Raw genomic sequence first — 25123 nt, 5'->3', positions numbered from 1 at the left:
GTACAGATTTTAAATTACGTCTAATTTGAAATTTATAATTTTTTTTCTAACACAAAAACTATATACATATATCTATCATATTAAGTCGCTTATCAAAGAGCAAATTGGAAATAACGTTATTTGCTTTAATAAAGAATATACGTACCGGATTTTGCTTCCCAGTAACTCATTTTTAAAAGCGCTGATCCCGATAAGCCGCTTTATGAATGAACCTAAGAACGAAATAAAAACCACACCGCTAAAAATAACTAACGATAAGGAATTATAATCAGCTGTTGCTTGAAAATATGGTATATGTAAACAACTGCTAATTTATCAACAATGCCTCGCCCCCATTTTTCCCTAAAATTTGTTCAACCACGCGACAGGAAGCTTATTTTATCTAAGATCACTTGTGGCTTTTCGGACGTCAGCAATTTCCTTAAATTCAGGCACATATCCTTAATTACCAGTTTTTACAATTACCCTTTGTGACCCTAGGATGATGTCATGTCGGTCTTGACAAACAGTGGCAGGAAACATGGTATGGTAGCCCTAACACATTTTCTTTAATCATAAAAGATAAGAGGATATCGCGGTCAAGAGTGGACATAGGATATGACAAATCATTAAGACGTATAATGCTCTAAAATTCCTTTGTGTGTTCAAATTATACATCAGAAGGCCGCTTTCAACACATTAATGTAACGCGATTTGTGATTCAATAAGGTAAATTTAAAAACTGGGTTAAATCCCCTTCAAATTTAAAAAACAAAACCTTTTGGCGATAAATTGCACAATGATTTACATATTAGGTTACAGTTCTGGCAATAAATGATGTATGTGTACGTACAATTTGAATCTGGTGTTTACCTAATAAATTTATAATGAAAAATACTTACCGCCACCAGGTCATAAGTAACACTATAGTCTGTATAAGCGCACAGAAGATCAATTGGTAAGAAATTCGTACTCCTAAGTTTTGATGCTATAAGAAGGCAGGTGGCCCCTAAGAGTTGAAGGTGCTGCCTCTTGATTTTACATGTGCACAAAAATCTGTCCATTAAATTCACAGCCAGTGGCAGTATTTGTTCTTCACATCTTTGTTCCTCACACACCTAGAAAGAGGAAAATAAGGTAATATATTAAGTGAACTATAGGATTTTTTTATATTTTAGATAATTAATATATTCAATCCCACCCTGATTAACCCTAAACATGTTTTAATATATCAATGACAAATAAGCAAATCCCTAGTTTGTGGACAATCTTGGCCTATAGAGAGAATAGTATGTAATTGGTTTGTTGGTTTGGTACAAACGCTTTTCAGAGGAAATCAAAGGAATTTTGAAATTATTATTAGATTTATGATCAGAACAAACTTACTCTTGCACAAAAGCTTGTATTGGGATATTTCGCTGTTTTTAAATATTTATAAAAAAATTACATAATTTTAGCAGTCAGTTAAAATTCCTGATGGTATTGATTTCAGTATCTATTCAATATATATATACATAATATTTAAGACTATTTATTACGATATAATAACGAATAACACGATTTTGGTGAATTTAATTGTCTCTCTGTCAAAAGCAATTAAATTTATGTGACCAACTGAAATAAGTGCGACGTCACATATAAAAAATTCCAACAACTTTTTATCCCTTATGCAAGATACTGACAAAATAAAGTTAATAGTGCCATGAAGATGAAATCTCTGTTTTTGAATGTTTAAATTTTATGGAAAACAAAAAGTTTCTATGCCAGATGTATCTTGTTTAAAAATATTTCATGGACTAAGAAGAAGGTCAAGAAATCAAAATATAATTGAAAAGGAATAGTCGATTTTTGGTCTTTTCCGGATAATTTGAGACATCTTGTCTTCTAAAAAAAGTATTGTTTGATGCTGGAAACCCAAGTTTAAGCAAATATTTTTGAATTTAGTTAGGATTTAACTTAAAGAACAGTTTCCTAAGAATAAAAATGATTTAAAGGACTGTATAAATTGCTTGTACATTTTTAAATATACGTCTAATAAGTTTGAAGTTAGGTCTTCTCTCAGCTAGAGAAACCAAAATCAATATGCAAAATTATATGCGATATTTTGAATTGAATTTTTAAAACGATTAAATGAACGGAATCGCAACGCCCTGTAAAACCACAAGCGACATTCCATACAAATAGTTATGTATACCTCCCCCCCCCCCCTACAGATACCTTGTCGCCTTAACAGGTTTACCTAAAACTTGTAAATAATTCTTAAAACGAGTCTCTCTGTATGATCAAAGTAACGCCATCCTCCATTCATCTTTGGGTTTCAAGTCACAAAGTATCATCTCTCTGAATTTTAAAAACAAATATGAAATAGAAATTCCTCGGCGTAAAGTCAACACTGTCTGTAGGACCGCTTCCGGCCATATGATTTTATTGCGCTTACGAGGGTCCCCGACAATGTAGAATATCTTACTCCGTCGTCTGGAGCTGCCAATTATACAGAAGACATTTTTATTGAGAATATATTGCCGCTATCACTATTGATATTGTATTTTGGTGGAAAAGCCTGAAATCGTATCGCATACCAGAGGAAATTTCCGAGGAAACTATAAAATGTGGCTTTACAAATGCCGAGCTTTGCAAGGCTAACCTGTGCTGCCCATTTCAGAAAATGCGATAAAAAAGTTGAACATCGGGCCGGGGCGAACAATGAACTTCGTGAATCGGTTACCATTTTGAGTGCCGATACATTTTCTCGTTAAAATTGTTTTAGTTCTGTCTCAATTCATTTGGTTTTTAATGATACATATCTACCGTTAATATTCTTGTGCTGTCAAGAGAATATACAAGGAGAATATTATCATACCTAGAATGTTTCTAAAGTAATACTAAAAAAGGAGCTACATTCCAATAAGATTCTGAGTATATTTGAATTACATACTTATATTTATTTTAAATATTAATATTATATTATGCCAAATCTATAAAATATAATTAATAGAACTTAATTGATTAATTTTATAATAATATGATTAATTTTAAAATAAGTAAAATTGAAATTGAATTGATTGATTTAAAAATTGACATAAATTTAATTTTTTTTTATTTTTGAACACTGTATGGAAAATGCAGTCTGAATATAAGTCCCAGAGTTTTTCTTTGAACCTCCCATAGCTTTTAGGCAAGTTCAAAACTTAGTTGAGTCAATTAAATTTTCTATAACTTTTCTAGGATTTTTCTAGGATAACTATTTCAAAATTTTACTTCCTAGAATCGAAAACATGAGAAGACGCTGAAATTTGAGAATGATTTTGTAATTTAATAAATTGCATTTATAAAAATGGATTTTCCTACGTTGATACTTTTTTGCAAAATATGTAGAAAATCTTTTATTCTGTATTTAAAGTATTGAGAAGAAACAATTGTTTTACAAAATTTACATATATTTTGAGAAAATGTTGAATAAAGGAAAGTTTTAATATTTTCTCCTGACTTATATGCACTGGACAAATGGTCCATAAACGTTAAAATTAATAATGTTACTAACTGCATATAATATTTACGTTGTGGGAATATGGAAGAAATTATTCTGAAATCCAAAAGAAATCTTTATCAAGCATGTTGATGGTTTGATTTTTGTCACATTAAAACTTTGGATTACTCACTTCATTTAGCAAGTCATGCGATAGGAATGTTTGCTTTTCTAAGGTTCATACTATTAAATAACGAATAATTTCTATTTAATTACAAATAGGCGCCATATATAATTATCCTGACACATACCTTTCATGATAATCAACTTATTCAAACATACTCATATATTAAGTTTTTTTTTACTTTTTATAATTAAAGAGCATCATTGCTTAAACCTGTAGTGGACATCTATTCAGATCTACATTTTGCTACATTATACATAACGTAATCTTTGAACGCCGACATAGACCTGATTGTTATTTAACTTTGCGATAACACAGGCGCCATATATTTTTACAAAAAAATATTCGCGATGGAAACAGCGGAATTTTATTAATGAACTTTTCAAGTATTGAACGAACGTTTCTGATACATCAGTTTTTTTCTATCGCCTTAATAATACCGTTAGTAGCTAATTATGAAACATCAAATTCACCCGTTATAAATAGAACACTTGGCGTCTTTTACCTAGTATGCACGTATTGGCGCTAACGTTAAAATAAACGCCAACGTGGATATTTAAATTTTTAAAAACCACTTTACCGTAAAATGAGTACTGCGGGCGTTCACTATCTTCTCCACGTGGAGGATCTTTAATAGTTAAATACCAGGTTAAATATGATTTTTTTTAAATTATTTCTGTACTTTCACAAATTTTAAAAAAATGTAATAGGCATAGATCTAAACTTTAGGAACAAATAATGTGAAAAAATATAATGAATTTTTTATTTCATATATGGCACAAAATATTGTTATTTTAGCAATAACAATTCATTGAGCAAAACACAGTTTAGAAAAAATGCTGTTTTAGTAGGCTTACTGTAATTTTGAAGAAAGTTTTTGCTTTTAGGAAAATAAATTAATAAAGAAAATAATATTTACAGCCAAAATGCATATTTTTAAAATTATCTAGACAAGAGTACTGGGTCCATAGGCTTATTCTTAAGGTTATTATTATTATTAAAAAAAAAGGATTCTTTAGTTTTGGACAAGCCTAGGGGAACTACTAAACTCCTTAATTTCATACTTGGGACTAAGTATTTTTTATATACAGAATGTTAAAATATTGCGACAAAATTCAGGGGCGTTTGCCTTGAACGAAATGAAGCGAAAAAGTTCCTATCAACATATATCCTAAACGTTGTAAAATAGAAAGACAAAAACTTACTTTTTTCGATAAATTTGATACCACGAAGCATCCCAAGCGTTTTTCCTATGCAGAATTTAAACTATTTTATTTTTTTTTACGCGGGCTTTGAACCGAATATATATTTTTTTTTAAAGAAAAGTGTACGTCCCTGGTTTTTCTTGTAGTAAAAAAATATTTTTGAATTTTTTATTTCTTTTAGAGCATATCTGCTCACTAGGCAATTTTTTGCCCGATGCACGGTTTTCACATAAAAAAATAAAAACCATTATTGTGGATAGCCAGAATTCCTAAGTCTGACTATGTTAATCAAGTATTACATTTATAACTCGATTTCCAGAATTGTTTCAGTAAAACATTCAAATACATGCCTCAAATTTATGTTCACACATTCAAACTCATGTATACTTGTATCAAATTTATCAAGAAAAGTAAGTTTTTTTCTTTTAACTTTACCACCCTGTAGTTTAAAATCTAAGGCATTTAAGACATACCTACATATGTTCATAGGAACATTTTTGCTTGATTTCGTCCAAGGAACAGTCTTGAATTTTGGTGCAATATTAAAAAAACACCCTGTATATGTTATTGCTAATTATCCAATTTGAATTCATTTTTTAATTTTACTTATAAAAATAGCTTCTTCTCAACCTTCTATTTTATATTTTTTTGTGGTAAAAATCTACAATACAAAATAAAAGAAAGTTTAATAAAAAAAACATTAAGGTTTAATAAAAAAAATTATAGTTTGGAGAATGGTGTCCATGTTCTGGGATGTATTTTTATAGGTATTTGCCAGCAAACAGTAGAAAATAAAGGTCTTATTTCACCAGAAATTCCTTTTATTATGACAATAATAAAAGGAATTGTCATATTTTAGATAGAATTTCTGGTGAAATAAGACCTTTATTTTCTACTGTTTGCTGGCAAATACCAATAAAAAAAAAAAATTACATAGTGGTTTTTAGAAGCACATGACAAAAATTTTAAAAAGCCAAATGTGAAAAGATTTGGAAAAGAACTTTGATTTTAAGTAATTTTAATCCTGGTATATTTTTTTTTTGAAAATAAAATAGTATACTTTAATTTTAAATTCAAAACAATAAAAAGCAAATAAATGTATCAAATAAAAAAAAGTATCATTTGAGTTCACTGTCCAGTAAAACTTATAAAATGACAGTTTTAGAATAAGTGTTCCATACATTTAAACCATTTTATAGATAAAAAATTAGGTAGATGGTACATGCCAAAAATCTTAAGGATGAAGGTACATAGATACTTGTTTAGAAGTTTATTTCTTAGTTTATTCATACCTACTTTTAAGAAACTTCTTGCAATATAACATAATTTTATGTCAGTAATTTCTCAGGTATTATAAAAATTTTAATTTGCTGACTTTCTAAAAATATTAAATTGTTGACATTAATGTAATATTTACATATTACATATACTAGCCTGTAAAGTTTATTTCTAAAAAGATTTTGCTTCATATTTTTGGCCACCCAGAAGAGGGTAGGAGCTAAAGATTTTAAGTATTTATAATCCTTATATATTTTATTAAATAACCTATTTAAAAAAATCAAATAGTAAAAAATGTATGGAATAAAAAATATCATTTGACGCTGCCTTTTACAAATTTTTGCTTTTTACAAGCTTTTGCAATATCCCAGCTATAATAAAATGTCAATGTAAAAGTTGCAAAATAATTTGATAAAATGTCAAGAAATATTTTATAAATCAAATTAATAAGAAAATTATTTTCACAGAACCAAACAATGAGATACATTATATATTAAATTGAATTTTCCATCCTTTAAAAAATGATAACATGCCATTAAAAACGCTGGGGATTTATAGCACAGCACCCCTTAGTCAGGCCTTAAAGTAATATCAAAATTATTGGCATAAGAAACTACTGATGGGAAAAATATTGTTTTAAAAATCGTCCTTCAACCATTATTAAATCGATTTCATCAACCACGTTATTCTTCTGACAAAACAGAAACATGTGGTGGTAGTGTAGGTAGGATGTGGTAAAGGTTATTACGACCGGCGACGTTATTACGACACCGGAGCCATCTGCCGGCAACAACTTGAGTGTATTTATAGAGTTTAAAACCGTATTTACACATTACATTATAACACAATATCATTTCTTTATATCCTCTTTGTTTCTAATTAAGATTTTATAAATTTTAATTTGACTAATATAAAATATAATTAGGATATTATAAAGGTTATGTCATGCTGTTTTAAAACCATAAAAAAAACTAATATCTATTTATGGCTGAAGATGACCATTTTGCGATAACGAAACGTGGCATAGGCATTTAAAAATGAAGTCGACTCACATTGTTATCTGAGCATATAAGCACAATCATATGATTGTCAAAATCATATGGTCAGGGTTTTTAAATAAAGGATTTCCTAAGGCAAAAGCATGGAATTTTATTACATTACTTTACAATATTTATTTATGTAAGTACTGTGGAAACTGTCGGCCCCTTTAAATTTTCTAATGTATTTTACATTAACACCTCTTTAAGTTCAGTCCCCTTGAGGTCAAATTTAGTAATATTTTCTCCTTAATACATTTAAAGGGAATAAGATGTAAACAGAAGTCTAGAGAAACAAGTTTTCCTCGAATAGGAGCAGAAATTCCACACTGGTTTAAGTTAAAACAAAAAACGTGGGAACTAAAAATAACCTATGGGATTTTAAATGGGAAAATGTGCCGGTTCTTAAAATGGCAACCTTCTAAAGTTCATTGTTCCCCTGCCGGCTCCACGGTTTTCGTCACATTTTGTGCAACCGGTAGACCAGCTGATAATCAAAATATACCAGAAAGGCCTTAATAAACATTTAAAAATACTTGAAAGGGATGAACTAATGGGGAAAACCACTTATAAAAATGTACAACCGACCTTTCTGTCAATGTCAAAGACAACCTGTGGAATGTAGATTGTCTGACAGAGCAGACTCGACTTACCTCCAACATCCATGTCGTTACGACCTTCCTCATGAACGGTTGGATGTCATTTTGTACGGTTGTAAAATAATCACAATTAGGAACATAGAAAATTTCTTCGTTTAACAAATTGTTTATAACTCGCTCGTCCTTAAAAATGACCCTATCTTTGACAGCTCGTATGCATTTATTTGTCGATTCAGCGCACGTTAGATCCATTACTTCACAATACCCAACACAACACGTAAACACAAGTCACAGACTGAGTGATTTTTAAAAGGCACCATGTGGTTTTATAGAACGATGACATTTGCGACGCCTGCGCACTCGCCGCGGTTATTACCACCACCTGGCATGTGGCGTATAAGGGCTCTTTGGGGAAATATTCTTTCTTTTTGTTTGTTAAGAAGTTTTAAGATGGTTTATGGTTTACTTCAGTACTACTATACCTAAAAGTTCTTGGATATCTCGCCGTTTTAGTCTTATGGTGATTTGAATGTTTATAGATTGTAGTGTGTAGGGACGTTTACAGTAATATTATAATGTAATGCTTTATTGTCAACATTTTTTTAAAATTTGTAGACAAAGCCTAAGAAAATATAGAGAATTCAAAACATACAAAAATACAATAAAAAATACATATAGAGATAAAACAAACATAAAATAATTTATACAATTTAACAAAGTTGTATGGTGTCAAAATACAAAAAAAGAATATAAAAGATAAATAAATAAATAAAAAAAAATCAATATGCACTAAAATGTATATAAGGTCACAAGGCAAAAGTATGAATAAAAAAAGTCGTTTACTGCATACAACATACAAGGCTCTATCCAGTAGATACGATGAATGACAAAGATCAGATGAATAACTACAGACCCATGTACTGTTGTTAACACCCTATCAAAAAACTAGAAAAAAATATTTAAAAAAAATATCGTCTTTTCGTAAAATATCTTCTATTTTGATATACATGCCCCTAAGCGTAGGATTAAAGTCACCAAACCCAAATCACCTTGGTTTACAGATGTTCTAAAGTTAATGAAAGCTGAAAGAAATAAAGCTTTGTCAAAGTATAAAAAATCTCGTGAGATCAAAGACTGGGAGACCTATAAAACCTTAAGAAATATGTTTACCCAGGCTGTCCGCAGCGAAAAGAAAGCATATCTAGAATATGTGACAAGCAGCAAAAATGATAAGTTGATGTGGCAATCTATAAATCAATTAAATGTTTACAATAAAACAAAAAATAATTTTAACTTACCATTAAACTTAAATAGCCCAGACAAGATTAATAATTTTTTTATTGAGTCAGTACGCAAAATATGTCCCACTGTCGACCAAGACACAATAAATTACTATAATACAAACCGCGGGACTAATGGCAGGTTTAAGTTAAATCTTGTTACTGAAAAGGATGTTGAAAGTGCTCTATCCCAACTAAGATCGAATGCTGCTGGCGCTGATGGCATAACTCTTTCCATGCTTAGACTATGCTGTCCTCTTGTTATTCCATTTTTGACCAATCTATTCAATACATCAATAGAAACGGGTGTTTTTCCATCTCAGTGGAAGACAGCTATTGTTATTCCTATACCAAAAACTCCAGGTGTAAAACAACTGTCAGATTTGAGGCCATTTAGCCTTTTGAGTGTTTTGTCTAAGGTATATGAGCGGCTTATATATAAGCAAATGCTGCTTTATTTTCACGAAAATCATTTACTTTTTGAGGGCCAGTCTGGTTTTCGTAAGGGATTTAGTACAGCAACGGCCCTGCTCAATATTCTTGATAACATAATTAAGGCATCAGATCGTGGATATACGTCCGCGGTTGTGTTTCTCGACTTTAGCAAGGCATTCGATACTTTGGATCCAAAACTTTTTCGAGCAAAGCTGAAATATTATGGTTTTGAAGAAATAACTTTAGATTTGCTCGGGGATTATTTGGAGGGGAGATGGCAGCGTGTGTCTTTAAATAATAATAAATCTGAAAGTCTTCGCGTGGAGAGGGGTGTGCCACAAGGATCAATACTGGGGCCACTGTTGTTTATTATTTTTACAGCGGACATGTGGAAATCTGTTAGAGGCTGCAACCTAAGTCAGTATGCTGATGACACCCAAATAGGAGCAGAATTCTCAAAAAATAATTTTAAGGCGGCTGAAGACAGACTTAATGAAACGCTAAATAGTATATTAACATATTCAAATAATAACGGTTTAAAGTTAAATCCCAATAAATCCGCAGTAATGTTCTTTGGGCCAAATACCGGGTGGGCTAAATCGAATATAAAAATTCAAATGGGTGGTGTTGATATACCAGTGGTTGCAGAGTACAAGAACTTGGGAGTTTGGTTTGATGAAAAATTAAGATTTAGGGGACATATTTCAAGGGTTAAACAAAAATCCTATTTTTCATTGCGTAATTTATATAAAAGCAGGCACTTTCTCAACTTCGGTATAAAGAAGCAGTTATGTGAGACCCTGGTTTTGTCCCAGTGCAACTACTGCAACTTTGTCTATGGCCCTTGTCTTGATATGAGTAGTAAGTACAAGTTACAAAAAATACAAAACTCCTGCATAAGACTTATTTTTAATCTACGCTTAAAAGATCACGTCAGCCATAGACTAAAGGAGCTTCAGTGGTTAAGTATTGAGGACAGACAGCAGCTTCATTTTGCTTCTTTTCTTCATAGGATGCTCAAAACTGAATCGCCAAACTATCTATTTGCAAAAATTACACCTAGATCAAGCCTTCATAACCGAGATACTAGATATAGAGACTATTATGAAATTCCAAGGCATAAGGGAAGCTTCTTTAAATCTTGCTTTAGCTATACTTCTGTTAATTTATTAAATCATTTGCCTGGAAACATAAAAATGTTTAATCAATCAACTTCGACTTTTAAAAAGAAGTATAAAAGTTACCTTTTTTCTAAATACTAATCACTTTATTTATTTATTTATTTTTTTTTTATTTATTTATTTTTTTTTTGATTAATTACTTGTTTTTGTCTTGTGGATTCTGGAGAGAATTTTGCCTTATTTTTTTGCTTTTGATTTACTTTTGTCTGGTAGACTAGAGACTTTTTTGTGTTGTTAGAGACTATTTTTTATTTTTTTTTTATTTACTTTTTGTTTTGTAGATTTTTTAGGGACAATTTTCAGTTGTATTTTCTATTTATTTGAATATTTAATTTACCTTACTGTATGTTTCGACGTTGTTGTAATTATTGAAATCTTATGTTTTGTTTTTGCTATGAATACTCGGCTAGCAACAGCTGTGCTGAATCTCACCGAGTATAAAATAAAGTCGTTTTTTATTTTTATTTTTTTTTTATTTTTATTTTTTTTTATATACAAAAATACATTGGTGGATAATTATCAATATGGTTTCATTGAAAATAGCCAGGCCTGGATTACCCATGGGGCTAAAGGGGCTAAAGCACTGAATTACGTAAGTTGCCAGCACTCTTAAAAAGACTATCTATCAAAATGCGTTTACAGACTGACTCTAACTTTATTAGATTTTGTGTTATTGAATTTAAGAAAACCGGCTAAAAACAATAATTTTTAACGCATGCATTTCCCCTTAATAATTTGGTCAATAGGCAATAAAACCGTAGTTGAAAAGAATTTATATTTGCAGTTTTGCGGGTGTTTATTTATTTAGGTTTTCTACTTATTTTAATTTACGATTTATATTATTATATACTTGGATCTGCTTTTTATTGGCATTGCTGCTTTTCTAGGCTTCGATGGTATTTGTTTTACAAAAAAAAACCATTTATACTAAAATTATTCCTGCGGCGAGACGCTCGAGTTTTTTAAAGGCATCTTTGTTCTTTCTATATTATTCCTTCTCTATGGCTTGTTTTGATGTTGTTTTAGACAGTGCTTTTTATTCAGAGGTCTGTATATTTTGATTTTGGCGCTTAGTGACGATTTTTAAGAAATCATATTGCTTGAATTTTTAAACGTGGCATGTCTGTGATGAAAATATGCAAAAGTAAGTTTTAAAGAAGTACAGTGAAAGCTCTGATAAGCGGACATCGACGGTTCCAACATTTTTGTCCGCTTGTGGGAACTGTCCGCTTTTGGGAAAGGTTAAATAAAAAATGTGAAAAATTTATAAATATGAGAATATTCACCAACGTATGTATTGTCTCAATGTTAAAAAGGTCTTAATAGGCGCCATTGTTGACGCTTTGGATGCTAAATACGTTGTTATACTGACAAGCGTGAGCGCACGCGAATTGCGAAAGCACTGCATTTTAACTTAAAGGGGAATCACATAATGTGTTGATTTCAGATCTCGGGGAAATACCGCGGCCGCTGATGAAACATACACAGACGCTGCGTTGTTGGTATCGGTAACTGTATAGTTTCAGAGCTTCGCATCCTTTCTTGGGAGAGTTTTGAGTCTGGAAGTTGGAAGCAGTGATTATACGTTATCAACTTTTTTACTTCTGACCTTATAAGCTATAGCCTAGCTATATATAAATTATGCATGTTAACAGCCCTACGCGTGTAACAGGTACCACATCAACAACCATTGACTATGTTGCCTCCAATATACAGGAGAATGTAATTTGTAATGTATTTGATCCAGCTTTGTCTGATCATAGTGCCATCCTGGCTCAGGTGCCATTCAGAAAAAGATACAAATCCAGAGGTTTGGGTAGAATTTACAGCACAAGGAACTTCCGGCCTTTTGATGCAGGATGTCGGTCTTTTAATTGGGACTCAATATTTTGTGAGCAGGATGCTCTTGCTTCATTTCATACTTTCAAAGTTCTTTCAAAGTTAGTTGATAGATACTTTCCCGTTCACCCATTAAAAAATCGATTTAGGGACCGAAAAAGATGGTTAACTCCTGGTATTCGCATTTCCGGTCGTAATCTTAGATTTTTTGGTATTTTAAAAAAGTTCTACCCGATAAATAATATTGTATTGTCGCTATTCTCGAGATATCGAAAAGTTTACCGGAAAGTTGTGTGTGAGGCGAAAAGACTCTATTATTCCAAACGTTTGAAATATTCCTCCAATGAGCAACGCGAAGCGTGGTCAATTGTTAATGAGGTTGTGTCCAAAAGTAATGGCTCTCAAGAAGTGCAGATTGCTTCTGACATATTAAATAAGTAGTTTTGTTCGGTTGCTGATATCCTCACAAAGGGTCTCTCTTCCACTTATGACCCTCTCAAATTTTTACCTACCACTAGTGGAAACTCATTTTACCTCAGCCCCACTACTCCCAGGGAGATTTTTTGCACTATAGGATCGATGAAAAAGAAAAGGGCATCTAGTGACGATGGTATTTCAGTGAATTTATTGGAAAAACTTCCTTTGAGTGCTATTCAGGCTCTTTCTGATGCTATTAATATTTCATTTCAGTCGGGCACATTTCCTCTTTGCCTAAAATTAGCAAAAATTTTTACAACAAAACTCTTTATAAGGGTGGTGATCGTTCTAGTCCATCCAACTATAGGCCGATTTCAATTTTGTCTACTTTATCTAAGTTAATTGAAAGACTTATGAAGGATCGTCTTTTAAGGTTTTTTCTGGGGGAAGGGGTTCTTCGAGATGAACAATTTGGTTTTCTATCAGGGAAAAGCACCTCTGACGCTATGTTTGATTTCTTGTCCAAACTTCTCCAGGGTTTTGGAAGAGAGGCGACTGCGGCGGTGTTCTGTGACTTGTCCAAAGCTTTTGATTGTGTGAGTCATAGGATACTGCTTCAGAAGCTTTCTGCTTATGGAGTTAGGGGTGTTGCACTGAAGTGGTTTGAGTGCTATTTGTCTGGTCGCGAGCAGTCTGTGTACCTTAATGGTGACTTTTCTGGTAGGGAGTCTGTGGATTGTGGTGTTCCACAGGGGTCAGTTCTTGGTCCCCTTCTATTTCTTGTATACATTAATAATCTTATTACTCTTAGCATATGTGGACATTTTACATTGTTTGCTGACGACACAACGGTTTTATGGTCGAATAAAGATCCCAAGCAGCTTGTCAGAGATGTTGCAGCCGATCTCCTGAAATTAAAGCAATGGTGTGATTCCAATCAACTTTGCTTAAATATGTCAAAGTCCCATATTATTGGTTTCAATTTTCAAGCTGAGAGTCTTGATTTTGGTGAGAACGCATTGGACATGGTAGACAATTCTGCATTTCTTGGTTTAGTCATTGATAAAGATTTAAAGTTTTCTGACCATATAATAAAGTTAAATAAAAAACTTGCTTCTGGCTGCTTCTCTGTTAGGGCAACCGTTCATGAACTGGGCAGAGATGTTGCTCGTGATGTGTACTTTGCTTTGTTCGAGTCGCATTTAAGGTATGCTCTTCCATTTTGGGGTGCATGTTCAAATTATCTGTTTCAGTCTGTTTTTGTGCTGCAAAAGAGGGCTGTCAGAAGTTTATTCAAGGCCCATTCTAGAATGCATTGTGGTAATCTTTTTAAAGAGAGCCGTATTTTGACCCTACCATCATATTTATTTTGGAAACTGCATGTTTAATATTCAAAAATAAGAACAGTTTTCCAATCCGACATCACAGTTATCCTACCAGACAGATTAATAATATTCCCCTTCCTATTCCTCATTTTACATCTATCAAAGATTCATTTATATATCGCGGTTTAATGATTTATAATCACATTAGCGTGGAATTAAGAAGTGTTCAGTCTTTGCGCCAGTTTCGTTGTAAACTGAAGTCATATTTGCTTCTAAAAGCCTTTTATTCGATTGAAGACTTTTTTAAGGCTGAGGATGTTGTGTAGTAGATGCTAAGCTTTTAATCTTTTAATTTTAATTTTGAACATACCTTTATGTGTCCCTTTATCTCTGCTACCTTTGTCTACATGCATATATTTTGTTTTATAAAGATTTTGTTTGTAACATTTTTCTCTTGCATTTTTTTTTTTTTAGGCATTTTATATGTTGTATACATTTTTTATATTCGTTTTGTATAATCTGATTTGATTGTATTTATTTACTGAAGCTTTGTCAATAAAATTCGTGTACATGTACCAAATTTTCGACAATAAAGTACTTGAAAAAAAAAAATAGTCAGCGTTGCTGCGTTCTGAGTCGTGTGGTAAGTGAGGATCACAAATTTATAAAAGCTGCTTATCTTTTTACACTGATCATTTTATTTTAAATTTGTTAAATGTGTTTTACATATTTTAGAGGAAGACAATAGAAAATACGTTTACGCACCCATTGAACTTGAACACTGATATTATATATATTTTAATTCGGTGCCCGTGGCCCGTGCCAATATAATGGATAGTAACCAATCAAAATTAAGCCGACACAAAAGCGGCGCTCAAAAAAGAAAAGTAAGTACAGTTTGCTTAGTTCTATATTACTATAAAGAGCATGGGTTCAATTTATCAGAATAACTAAAAATAATTATTTTAAGCGACCGAGGAAAAGCAAGAAGAGTAAAGAAACTTCCCAAAATAACAAGGTTTTTAAGTAAACCTAAAACTCCAATTGAAAAGGATTCCACTGAAAATAGTTCTGACTTAGGAAACGCAAACATTGAGAGTAGTGATGGTACTATAATAAGCGGCACTAATGATGATAATTCGCACGATGGAAATTTAAAAGAAAATTCAGCAGAATCAGGTATTACTTAATTTAATTTATAGCAAAGTGTTTTAAAGAATTTAAATTTTTTTTAATTAAAAAAAATGGGTTAAAAGTTTCCAGAGTTTTAATGATACCTAAAATTAATTTCACATTATCAAATAATAATTTTTATTTTAGTGCCTTCAACAGGTAAATCGGATGCAACCCTTTCCCTTGAACGTAGTTTATTGCCACCTAATAAGGATCCGGCGAAATGGCCAGAGATAATTAGTAATAATTTAATAGATTTTTATTTGAAAAAGAAGTCGAATATTTTCAAAATTTTGACTCTGATAAATGTTTTAAAGCTTCAATAAGATCGTACAAATCCCAAAATAGAAAATTTGGAATATCAATGGTATACAAAATTTTGGTAAACGGGGAAACGGTAAGGAGGCAGTGGATTTTATATTCTCCCAGCACCGGAAATATTTACTGTCACTTTTCTTGCAAACTTTTTAATTTCAAAAAAAGTGCTTTATTTTGTTGTGGGTTCTCAGATTGGAAAAAGGGTCCTGAAAAAATCGAACTCCACGAAAACAGCAAAGAGCATAGGACATGTATGAATAAACTTCTTTTGAGAATTAATTTAAAAAAAACGAGTAGACAAAACTATTGCAGAAGCCTTTCAGAAAGAAAATAATTATTGGATTGATGTTTTTTAACGAATTGTAGTTGTAATTAAATTTCTGGCAGAAAGGGGTCTGCCTTTTCGTGGTGACAATGAGATTTTTGGGTCACCATCTAATGGTCTTTATATGGGAAAATTGGAACTAATTGCCAAATTTGATCCTTTTATAGATAATCATATTAAGAATTATGGAAATAAATGTAAAGGCACTGTTTCTTATTTGTCTAAGACTATCTGCGAGGAGTTTATCCAAATAACTTATTTATTTATTTATTTATTTATTTATTTATTTCAATATACGGCAGAGCCAGTTTACAAAACAAAATAGATAATACAAAATACTAGACAATATAGCAATATAAATACAATACTAGAATTACAAAAAAAAATATATATACCAAGATAAAACCTCTGAAAAAACAGTCATCAACAGGGCTAAAAACTTAGCACTATCCAAGGAACGTAGGTTAAAGTATAAGATTATTTATTTTTGATTTGAATGACCGTAAGCCGCCGGAAAATGGATCCAAATTATTTTTATTAAAGAAACGCAAAGTCCTAGTCAGTGGAGAAAAAAACCCATAGTTGGCCGAATGAAAGGGTAAACGAAACATAGAAGAGTTGATTCTTCTTTGATAGGTGTTAAAAGGAATTCCTTCCAAGATGGTAGGACAATGATATAAACCATTTAAGATCTTATAAAACGTTAAAGCATCAGAATAATGCCGTCTGACTTCAAGATTAGGGATATTAAATTGGACACTGATAGCATTATAGTCGATGTAATAATTACGAAAAATATTAACTTCAGCTCTATAAGCAAGGGATCTTAAGAATCTTCTTTGTACAGCCTCAAGGTGTTCAATATGAGAATCATAATAAGGGGACCAAATTACAGACGCATACTCAAGCAAGGAACGTACCAAAGAGTAATAAAGTAATTTGAAACAATAAGGTGAAAGATGTACACTATTTCTAGTGATAAAACCAAGACTACGCATACTCCTGTTAATAATATCCAAAATGTGCGGCAGAAAAGTTAGCTTGGTATCAAAAAGAACACCTAAATCTTTAACTGTATCAACTGACTTGAGTTCGTTATTGTTGATTGTGTATTGATAATTAATAATTTTGTTAGAACGACCAAACGAAATACATACACACTTCTTTACATTCAGTTCCAGACTATTGCTATTACACCACTCAGCAACACTATTTAAATCCAAATGAAGTAGCTCAGCATCAAGATATGACTCAATGGCTTTATACAGTTTAAAATCATCAGCAAAAGCAAGATGTTTTGTATGAACAATTACATCACTCAAATCTCTTATGAACAAGTTAAAAAAGACCGGTCCAATATGCGAACCTTGAGGCACGCCTGAAGATACTTCAATACCATTAGAAATATAATTACTTATCCTGACCAACTGTGTGCGACCAGTCAAAAAACTGTGACAAAACTCGACCAAAGTCCTACCAAGGCCCATAGCCCCAAACTTCTGAACCAGATGTTCATGACCAACCCTATCAAAGGCTTTCGAGAAGTCTGTGTACACACTATCGACCTGTACAGACCTCTCAAAAGCACCAATCAAATCATACTGGTAAGTCAACAGGTTAGTCACCGTAGATCTACCCTGACAAAAACCATGCTGATGATCATTAAGCAATCGCCTACAGTGCCACGAAAATCGCACAGAAAACAACCTGTCAAACAGCTTAGGAACTACAGACTGAATACACACACCTCTATAGTTACAAATATTAGTTCTATCCCCATTTTTATGAATTGGCGTTAAAAAGCTTACCTTCCAATAATGAGGAAATTTGCCTGATGTCAAAGCAAAGATTGAAAAGGTGATGCAGAGGCTTACTCAGAGTGCACACACAGTTTTTAAGAAAAACAGATGGGATACCATCAGGGCCAAAAGAAGGTTTGTTCGGAAGGCATAAGATTTCATCAAATATGTCCAATAAAGAAAAAGAGATGCGATTTAAATCCAGACTGTAATTAAATTTATAGTCAGGAGCCTTGCGGACAGGTTGCCTGTATGTAGTTTCAAAATATCTAGCAAATAAGTTTACAATATTTTGACCATTACCAGCAACCTCGGCTTCCATATGCATGCTATTGGGGTATGAATCAGACCTACGTAATCTATTGATGTGTTTCCAAAATGAAGAAGGATCATGAGAAATTTCAGTATTTAATCTTTCAATATATGACCTAAAACATTCATCACGAAGAGTTTTACATTTATTCCTCAAATTTCAAAAATTAACATAATCCATGGGATTCTTACTATTTTTGAATTTTGTGTGAGCAATCTTTTTTTGAATAACAAGATTCTGTAATTTTCTACTAAACCAAGTGGGAAAATTAGATGATTTAAAATGTTTAATTGGAATAAACATCTCAATAGCAAAATAGAGAGCATTGTAAAAAATATCAATGCATTTATTAATATCCTTATGATTAAAAGCAGTATCCCAATTCATGCAAGCAAGGTAATTATTAATGGCAACAAAATCACAGTTTACAAAATCATAATAATAAACATCATACTTAAGACTAAAATCACAATTAATAGGAATACTTATTTCATAAGCAGGATGGTGGTTTGATGCCGGTGATAAATTTTCAGTAGCATATATGACTTTAACATTTGACAAACTTGAGAAAAACAGATCAAGAAATGTACCAAACAAATTTGGCAAGCCATTCACCTGCTTAAGATTAAGATAGTTACAACAACTACATAGCACATTTGCAGATGTTATAGACTCAGCCGTCTCAACATGCAGTCCGTTCACAGAGTTCCTCCATACCGCATGTGGCAGATTAAAATCACCACAAAATAGAATATTACAACTAGTATGAACACTCACAAGATCCATGGATGTAGAGGCAAATTCCTCATAAATTGATAAAGGAGAAGCAGGAGGGATGTAGACAGCATCAAAAATGATATTCTTGTCACTGCATGATACAAGCACAAAGATGTGTTCCAGGGTTGAATCACTGGTCTGTAATAACCTGGCTTTAAAACATTTACGAACAGCAATCAAAGTGCCACCACCCCTTTGCCTCCCTGTATTTGTGTAACTTCGATCCTGACGGAAAATATTGAAGTCAGTGAACCTTAACTCCGAGTCTAGAAAATCTTCATTAAGCCAAGACTCCACCAAAATTACAACATCATATATGCAACTGTTGACAGCATTCCGCAGATCAGCTATTTTAGTTCGCAAACCACCTGCATTATGAAAGTATACATTTAGTTTTTTGAAGTCTGCTTAATAACATTATTCCTCTTTTGTTGGACCACTTTAGGAATGCCATTAAAATATTGTATGCATAAGTTCTGTTCTGTACGTGAGCGCAAAGTAAGTTCTTCATAAGCATTTTTTACTTGCTTACGTTGAATAGGTGTTTTAATTTGAAAATTATCAAGTGATTAACGATTTTTTAAAACAGAGGATGCCAGCTTACTATTAGGGAAAACCACTTTTAAAGGTCTCAATTTGTCTTTGTTCAATTTGCCTAGACGATAGCCTTTAAAACTTGGACAGGTAATATTTAGTCTTAGAAAGCACTCAGTTACATACTTCTTGTCGTGATCTAAACGAACTTTAGATTCTTCGGCATTACTCTCCGGGACATCATAAAAAATAACATTCTTGGATCTGGAAGCTCTTTCGTGCATTTCCTCGTAAATCTCTGCAGGGGTCTGCTCAGCAGCCATGTTAGTCTTACTTACCCCCTGAGATTTTAATTGATCCAACTCATACTTAAGGTCTTGGACCTCAGATTTAAGCTCAGATACCACTGAGCCAAGGTCGCCTGTCTGAATAGCCTTAATTTCATCCAACAGACATGTCAGCTTAGTGTTCTGATCGTTAATAGCATTAATATCCGATAAAGTACTAAAAAAGATTATAGAAGATATAATAGCATCAAAATATTTTTCAATAATAGTGGATTCGACTCCAGATTTATCGCACGTAGATCAGTTATCGATAATTATCCGCTTTTGCTTTAGTGAAAAGGGTGGGCAAGTATATGAGACATTTTTAGGATTTGTACCTATTTTCAGTCATACTGGTAAGTCCCTGTCGGAGGTTGTTATAAATTTTTTGACAAAAAATACGCTGGATTTAAAATTTTGTCGTGGACAGTCATACGACAATGCTAGTAATATGTCGGGGCAGTATAATGGCCTTCAAGCATATATAAAAGAAATTACAAAGGTAGCTTTTTACGTGCCATGTTTTGCACACTCTTTAAATTTAGTTGGAGAATGTGCTGTTGACGATTGCCTTGATGCTACAAAGTTTTTTAATTTTTTGCAAAAATTGTATGCTTTTTTTGGGTCCTCCACACATCGATGGCATTTGCTTTCAGATAATATTGGCAAAAACCTTACTGTCAAGTCGTTAAGTACCACTCGTTGGAGCTGTAGAGAAGATGCAGCAAAAGCGTTAGTAACAAGCTATGTCCAAATAAACAGCTGCTTAAAAATGATGTCGGATGATCCATCAGAAAAAAAGACACCAAGTTAGAAGCCATGGGACTTTTTAAACAAATGATAAAAATTGAGACTCTTGTAATGGCTACCTTTTGGAGCAAAATTTTAAGACTTTTTGGGGAAGCTTCCAATATACTTCAAAAGCCAGGTCTGGATTTGTTGTTTGGTGAAAACATTTTAAAAGGGCTAATCAAAAGTGTTTCCTATTTCCGAGACCAATTTGACTTGTTTGAAGAAGAAGCCAAAAGTTTACTACCACAGGAAGAATACGAGTATCCTATGGGCAGGTCAAAGCGACAAAAAAAATACCCGGACGGTAAAAATGAAATATTATTGAATGAAAGAGAATTATTTTGCACGCAGTCATTTTTAGTAATAGTAGATAAGCTGGTCAATGAATTAGAACGACGGTGTAATGCATATTCAGATCTTGCCCTTGTTTTTGCTTGTTTGGTTTGATTTCAAAACTTAGCTCTAATGTATGTTTATCTAAATCAGAAGTTGCAGAGTTTTCTGCAAAAGTAATAAGCGTGTACGCAGATGACCTAAATATTAATTTAACAGATGAGCTGGTATTTTTCTCGGAACTTCTTAAAACCTCTTCCGAAAAAATATGCAATCGACTTGATCTTTTAAGATATATTTTAGAACACCAATTAATTGACACGTTTCCTAACTTATATACGCTTTTGAAAATTTATCTATCGATACCAATAGCAAATTGTGAGTCTGAACGTTCCTTTTCCAAGCTAGTTTATATAAAAAATAAATATAGAGCCACAATGCAGGAGGAACGTCTGTCTTCTTTAACATTAATGTGTATAGAAAGGGACGTTTTAAAGGATTTAGAGTTTAATGACGTAATAGAAGATTTTGTAAAACTGAAATTACGAAAAAAGGTATTTTAATATTCCTATTTTCAAAAAAACCGTTTCTTTTATATAAGTAATATATATGTAGTGTTATAAATAATATTTTTTGCATTTTATTTATAAGGGGCCCCTTGATACTTTATTAGCCCCGGGCCCCATAAAACCTTAATCCGGCCATGAAAATAGCAGTACTCTCGCGGCAACATTTGATTTTATTAGCTACATCTCAAACTCCCTAGATAGGAGGGAAATTGTAGTTGTGGTATTCATTGACTTACAGAAGGCCTTTGACGTAGTAAGTTTCGATATTTTGTTAAAAAAGCTAAGGCTCATTGGATTTGGAAACCTCCTTTTAAATCTAATTCAGACCTCTAGGGGAAGGGTGTACAAAATGACATAGGGTTTTCAAAAATAAAAATCACTAGAAAAACTCAAAAAGAAATTCTCATTTTAAAGTATTTAATTTAAAAAGGTAAAAGTTCGTTTTACCCTCCTAAGTGGGTAAAATGACATACCTATTAAATATTGCCAAAAATTTCTGTAGAAAATTAATTATCGCAACACAGTTCGCAAATAAACATCTTAGTTTTTTTGTCGACTCCAGCTCACTCAGCGTGTGCCCATTTCGAGCAAGAACAACATTGCAGCCAAATTTCCTTTGCCTTTGACCTTTGAGATTCTGGAATATTTGTTGTCTCTGCTGCTTGAAATATGTATTCTGGAAATACATCAGGATTTAGTGGGCATATTCCGGTTTTAGAAAAGCCGTTGGTTGCATTTTGAATAGTGGCAGCTTTTCCATATGCTTCATTAAGTAAGGCACCTATTTGAAACTGCGTTACAACTCTGCCTGGGTGTGCCTTAAGCCACTTGGTTATAGCTTGACCGAAATAGGTTTTTAAGGGACCGAAGAATAAAACATCAAGGGGCTGCAGTCGGTGGGTACAGTGAGGAGGCAAGCAGAGCAGAACAATACCATGTTCTTTGGAGAAAATCAGACCATCAAGGTACTTATGGCTGGAATGGCCATCAACAATTAAAAGCACCTTTTCGTTTGATGAGGCTTTCGTAAACTTTTGAAAATGTTTTAACCATTGCAAAAATACTGGTCCAGTCATCCAACTAGGGGAGCATTATCAGTAAGTTCGTTCTTCATGTTTTTTCTGGGAAATATTAAGGTTGGTGGGATAAAATTACCATTGGAACTCATGCAGCAAACAACGGTTACATGGGATCCCCTTTCGGCTCCCCTTCTGGTTATGGCTCCTACTTACTTACGACCTGTTGTTGCAAATATTTTTTTAGGCTTTTGCACAGTAGAGAGTGCTGATTCATCGACGTTATATATGTTAAGTGGGTTGATATTTTCTTTTTTAATCACCTTTTCTAGAATCTCAAAAAAACGAGCAACTTGTGGTTTGTTGAAAGCCTGGGCTCTAGCAGCAGATGTCGCCTCTGGCTTACGTAATGCTATATCCGGATTTCTTCTTCGGAATTCTCGCAGCCAATCTTTTCCTGCTGTTTTCTTCTCACGGTTAAAGTTGTGTTGAAAGCCATTTTTAAAAGCTAACTGGTAGGCCAAGCTTAACACATCCTTCCTTGTGAGTCCAAAAAATCTTGACTCTAGAAGTTTTAGATGTTCAACTAACTGCCGTTCTACTTCTGGTGGAAAAGTAGGCTTAAATCTACCGAGGCGTTTTTTCCCCCTACTTTATTGTTTTATTTGTTTTTAAAGCATGTCTTCGTAGGGTTGCTTGTGGTACCCCGTAAGTCTTAGATGCCTTTAACCAGCCCATTTCACCATTATTGACCGCTTCTAGGGCTTTTAACATCGAATCTGTACTCTATGACTGCCTATTTGTCTTTCTTTCGTAAAATCGGGGTATGGCAATCTGCAATAACAAATAAAAAAATTATTTCTATAAGTCGGGCAAAATGACATACTATGTCATTTTAGCCGACAACGCACTATGTCATTTTACACGACTAGAGAAAACAAAAAAAAATTCTAATATTTGCCTTTTTTCCTCTTGTAAATCTCTTATTACTAAATGTTAAAAAAAAATAGTTTAAATAATCAATTAAAATAAAACAACTTACCTAGCGAAATGTTGTCTAGTATTATAACCAAATTAAACAAAGCGCGAAAAAGGTTTTTGCACCACAAATTTAGAAATATCGAGCATACACCTCCGTTAGTGAGCAGAGACAACTCTCACGAGATGTGTCTCATTGCATATGCTGATGACACTGTGGCGATATTTCATGCGAGAAGCTGGGAACTAGCACATCTAAAACTATAAAGACCGGTTTTACTATGGTTAAGAACTTTTTAGATACTTTTAAACTAACCTTAAATATTAAAAAAATCCCAATATATAGCTTTTTTCATAACACTGGCAAATAGACCTATATTTAATTAAATTAAGCTTGAAAATATAAATGAACTCTGCAAGAGGTATCCCATATTAAATAGTTAGGTATTGTTATCGACAGGCATCAGCATGTGCTTTATCTCAATAAAAAAATAAGATTCCTTATTCATAAATTCTATATTTTACACAGCATTTTCAGCTTTAAATTAATCCTTATGAGTTATAAGGCACTAGTGGATCCTCTTCTGAGATATGACATTATTGTGGGGTAGAATGTATGACTCCCATCCTAAATGGATTTAAGTGTGACTTAAACTTACATTTCTTGTCATATCTAGGACCTAAATTTTACAATTTAATTCCTGCAAATATTAAGAATGTGGTAAAGGACACAGGCTTTAATATTCTGTTTAAAAGATATTGTTGGAAAAATCGTGAAAAGTTTTTACGTCTATTTTAAATTCTTTTAATTTTATATACTATAGGTATAGGTAGTGTGCAATTTTTGTAAATTAAAATTTTAGTTTTTCTATTTTTTGTAGAATATATAGGTGATTTTCTCGGTATTCTGCTTTTTGTAAATATATTTTGGTTTATTTTTTCTTAGCAGCTTTGCAAATATTAATAGGTGCAGGTATATTTTAATTATAAAATTTGAAAAAAAATATATGCACATACTAATTATTTATTTATTATGTAGACTTATTATAGATACCAGGTGCATACAAATTTTTCTAAATTTAGGCACCCTTTAAACAGAATTTATATTATATGTAGCTGACTATCTGTTATAAAGATACGACTTAAGCATTGAAGAGGCGTACCTCTGAATCCGTAATACTGTAACTTATTAATTAGGATGTTGTGATTTACCCAATCAAATGTTTTTAAAAATCACAAAAGTTTGTCGCTGTGAATGATGGTTATTCAGGTTGGAGTACACATTATTAAAAAGAGAAAACAGAGTCGTTTGTACATTTGTTATTCCAAAATCCAAACTGATGAGAAGTGCAATTAGGCGATAGTTTGAAACTTTCTTTTTATCTCCTCCTTTATGCAAGAGAATAATTATCGCAGTCTTCAGAAGACAGTTTGGAAAAACCTCATTTTGGAATGACAGGCTAATAGGTGTAGTAAGTAAGATGATTTAAAGTGCATACCGCCTTTATAGTCTTAAGGTAAACTTTTCGTTAGAGTTTGACGTAATTAAGAAAGAAAGTGTTGTTTGAAAATTTTTGAGGTCTGAAAATGATTGCAGAGTGCATATTTTTACCTGATGTACATAGGCCTTTTGTAGTCCAATGTT

At 32.6% G+C, this 25123-nt stretch overlaps 1 protein-coding gene across 1 annotated transcript in view; it reads right to left on the bottom strand.

The window, feature by feature from the left end:
* LOC126737730 (G1/S-specific cyclin-D2) overlaps positions 1 to 8032 on the bottom strand; it is a 42994-nt gene extending 34962 nt beyond the window's left edge. The window contains exons 1-2 of the mRNA XM_050442742.1: positions 7803 to 8032; positions 882 to 1097 (exon numbers count right to left, since the gene is read on the bottom strand). Coding sequence (XP_050298699.1) covers positions 882 to 1097; positions 7803 to 8000 — 414 coding nt within the window. The 5' untranslated portion in view covers positions 8001 to 8032. The remainder of the gene's footprint in view (positions 1 to 881; positions 1098 to 7802) is intronic.
* Positions 8033 to 25123: the final 17091 nt, after the last annotated feature.

The sequence above is a fragment of the Anthonomus grandis genome, chromosome 6 (genome assembly GCF_022605725.1).
Source record: "Anthonomus grandis grandis chromosome 6, icAntGran1.3, whole genome shotgun sequence".
Lineage (NCBI taxonomy): Eukaryota > Metazoa > Arthropoda > Insecta > Coleoptera > Curculionidae > Anthonomus > Anthonomus grandis.
The sequence above is the reverse complement of the archived record's forward strand: the minus strand, read 5'-3'. Positions and strand labels throughout refer to the sequence as shown.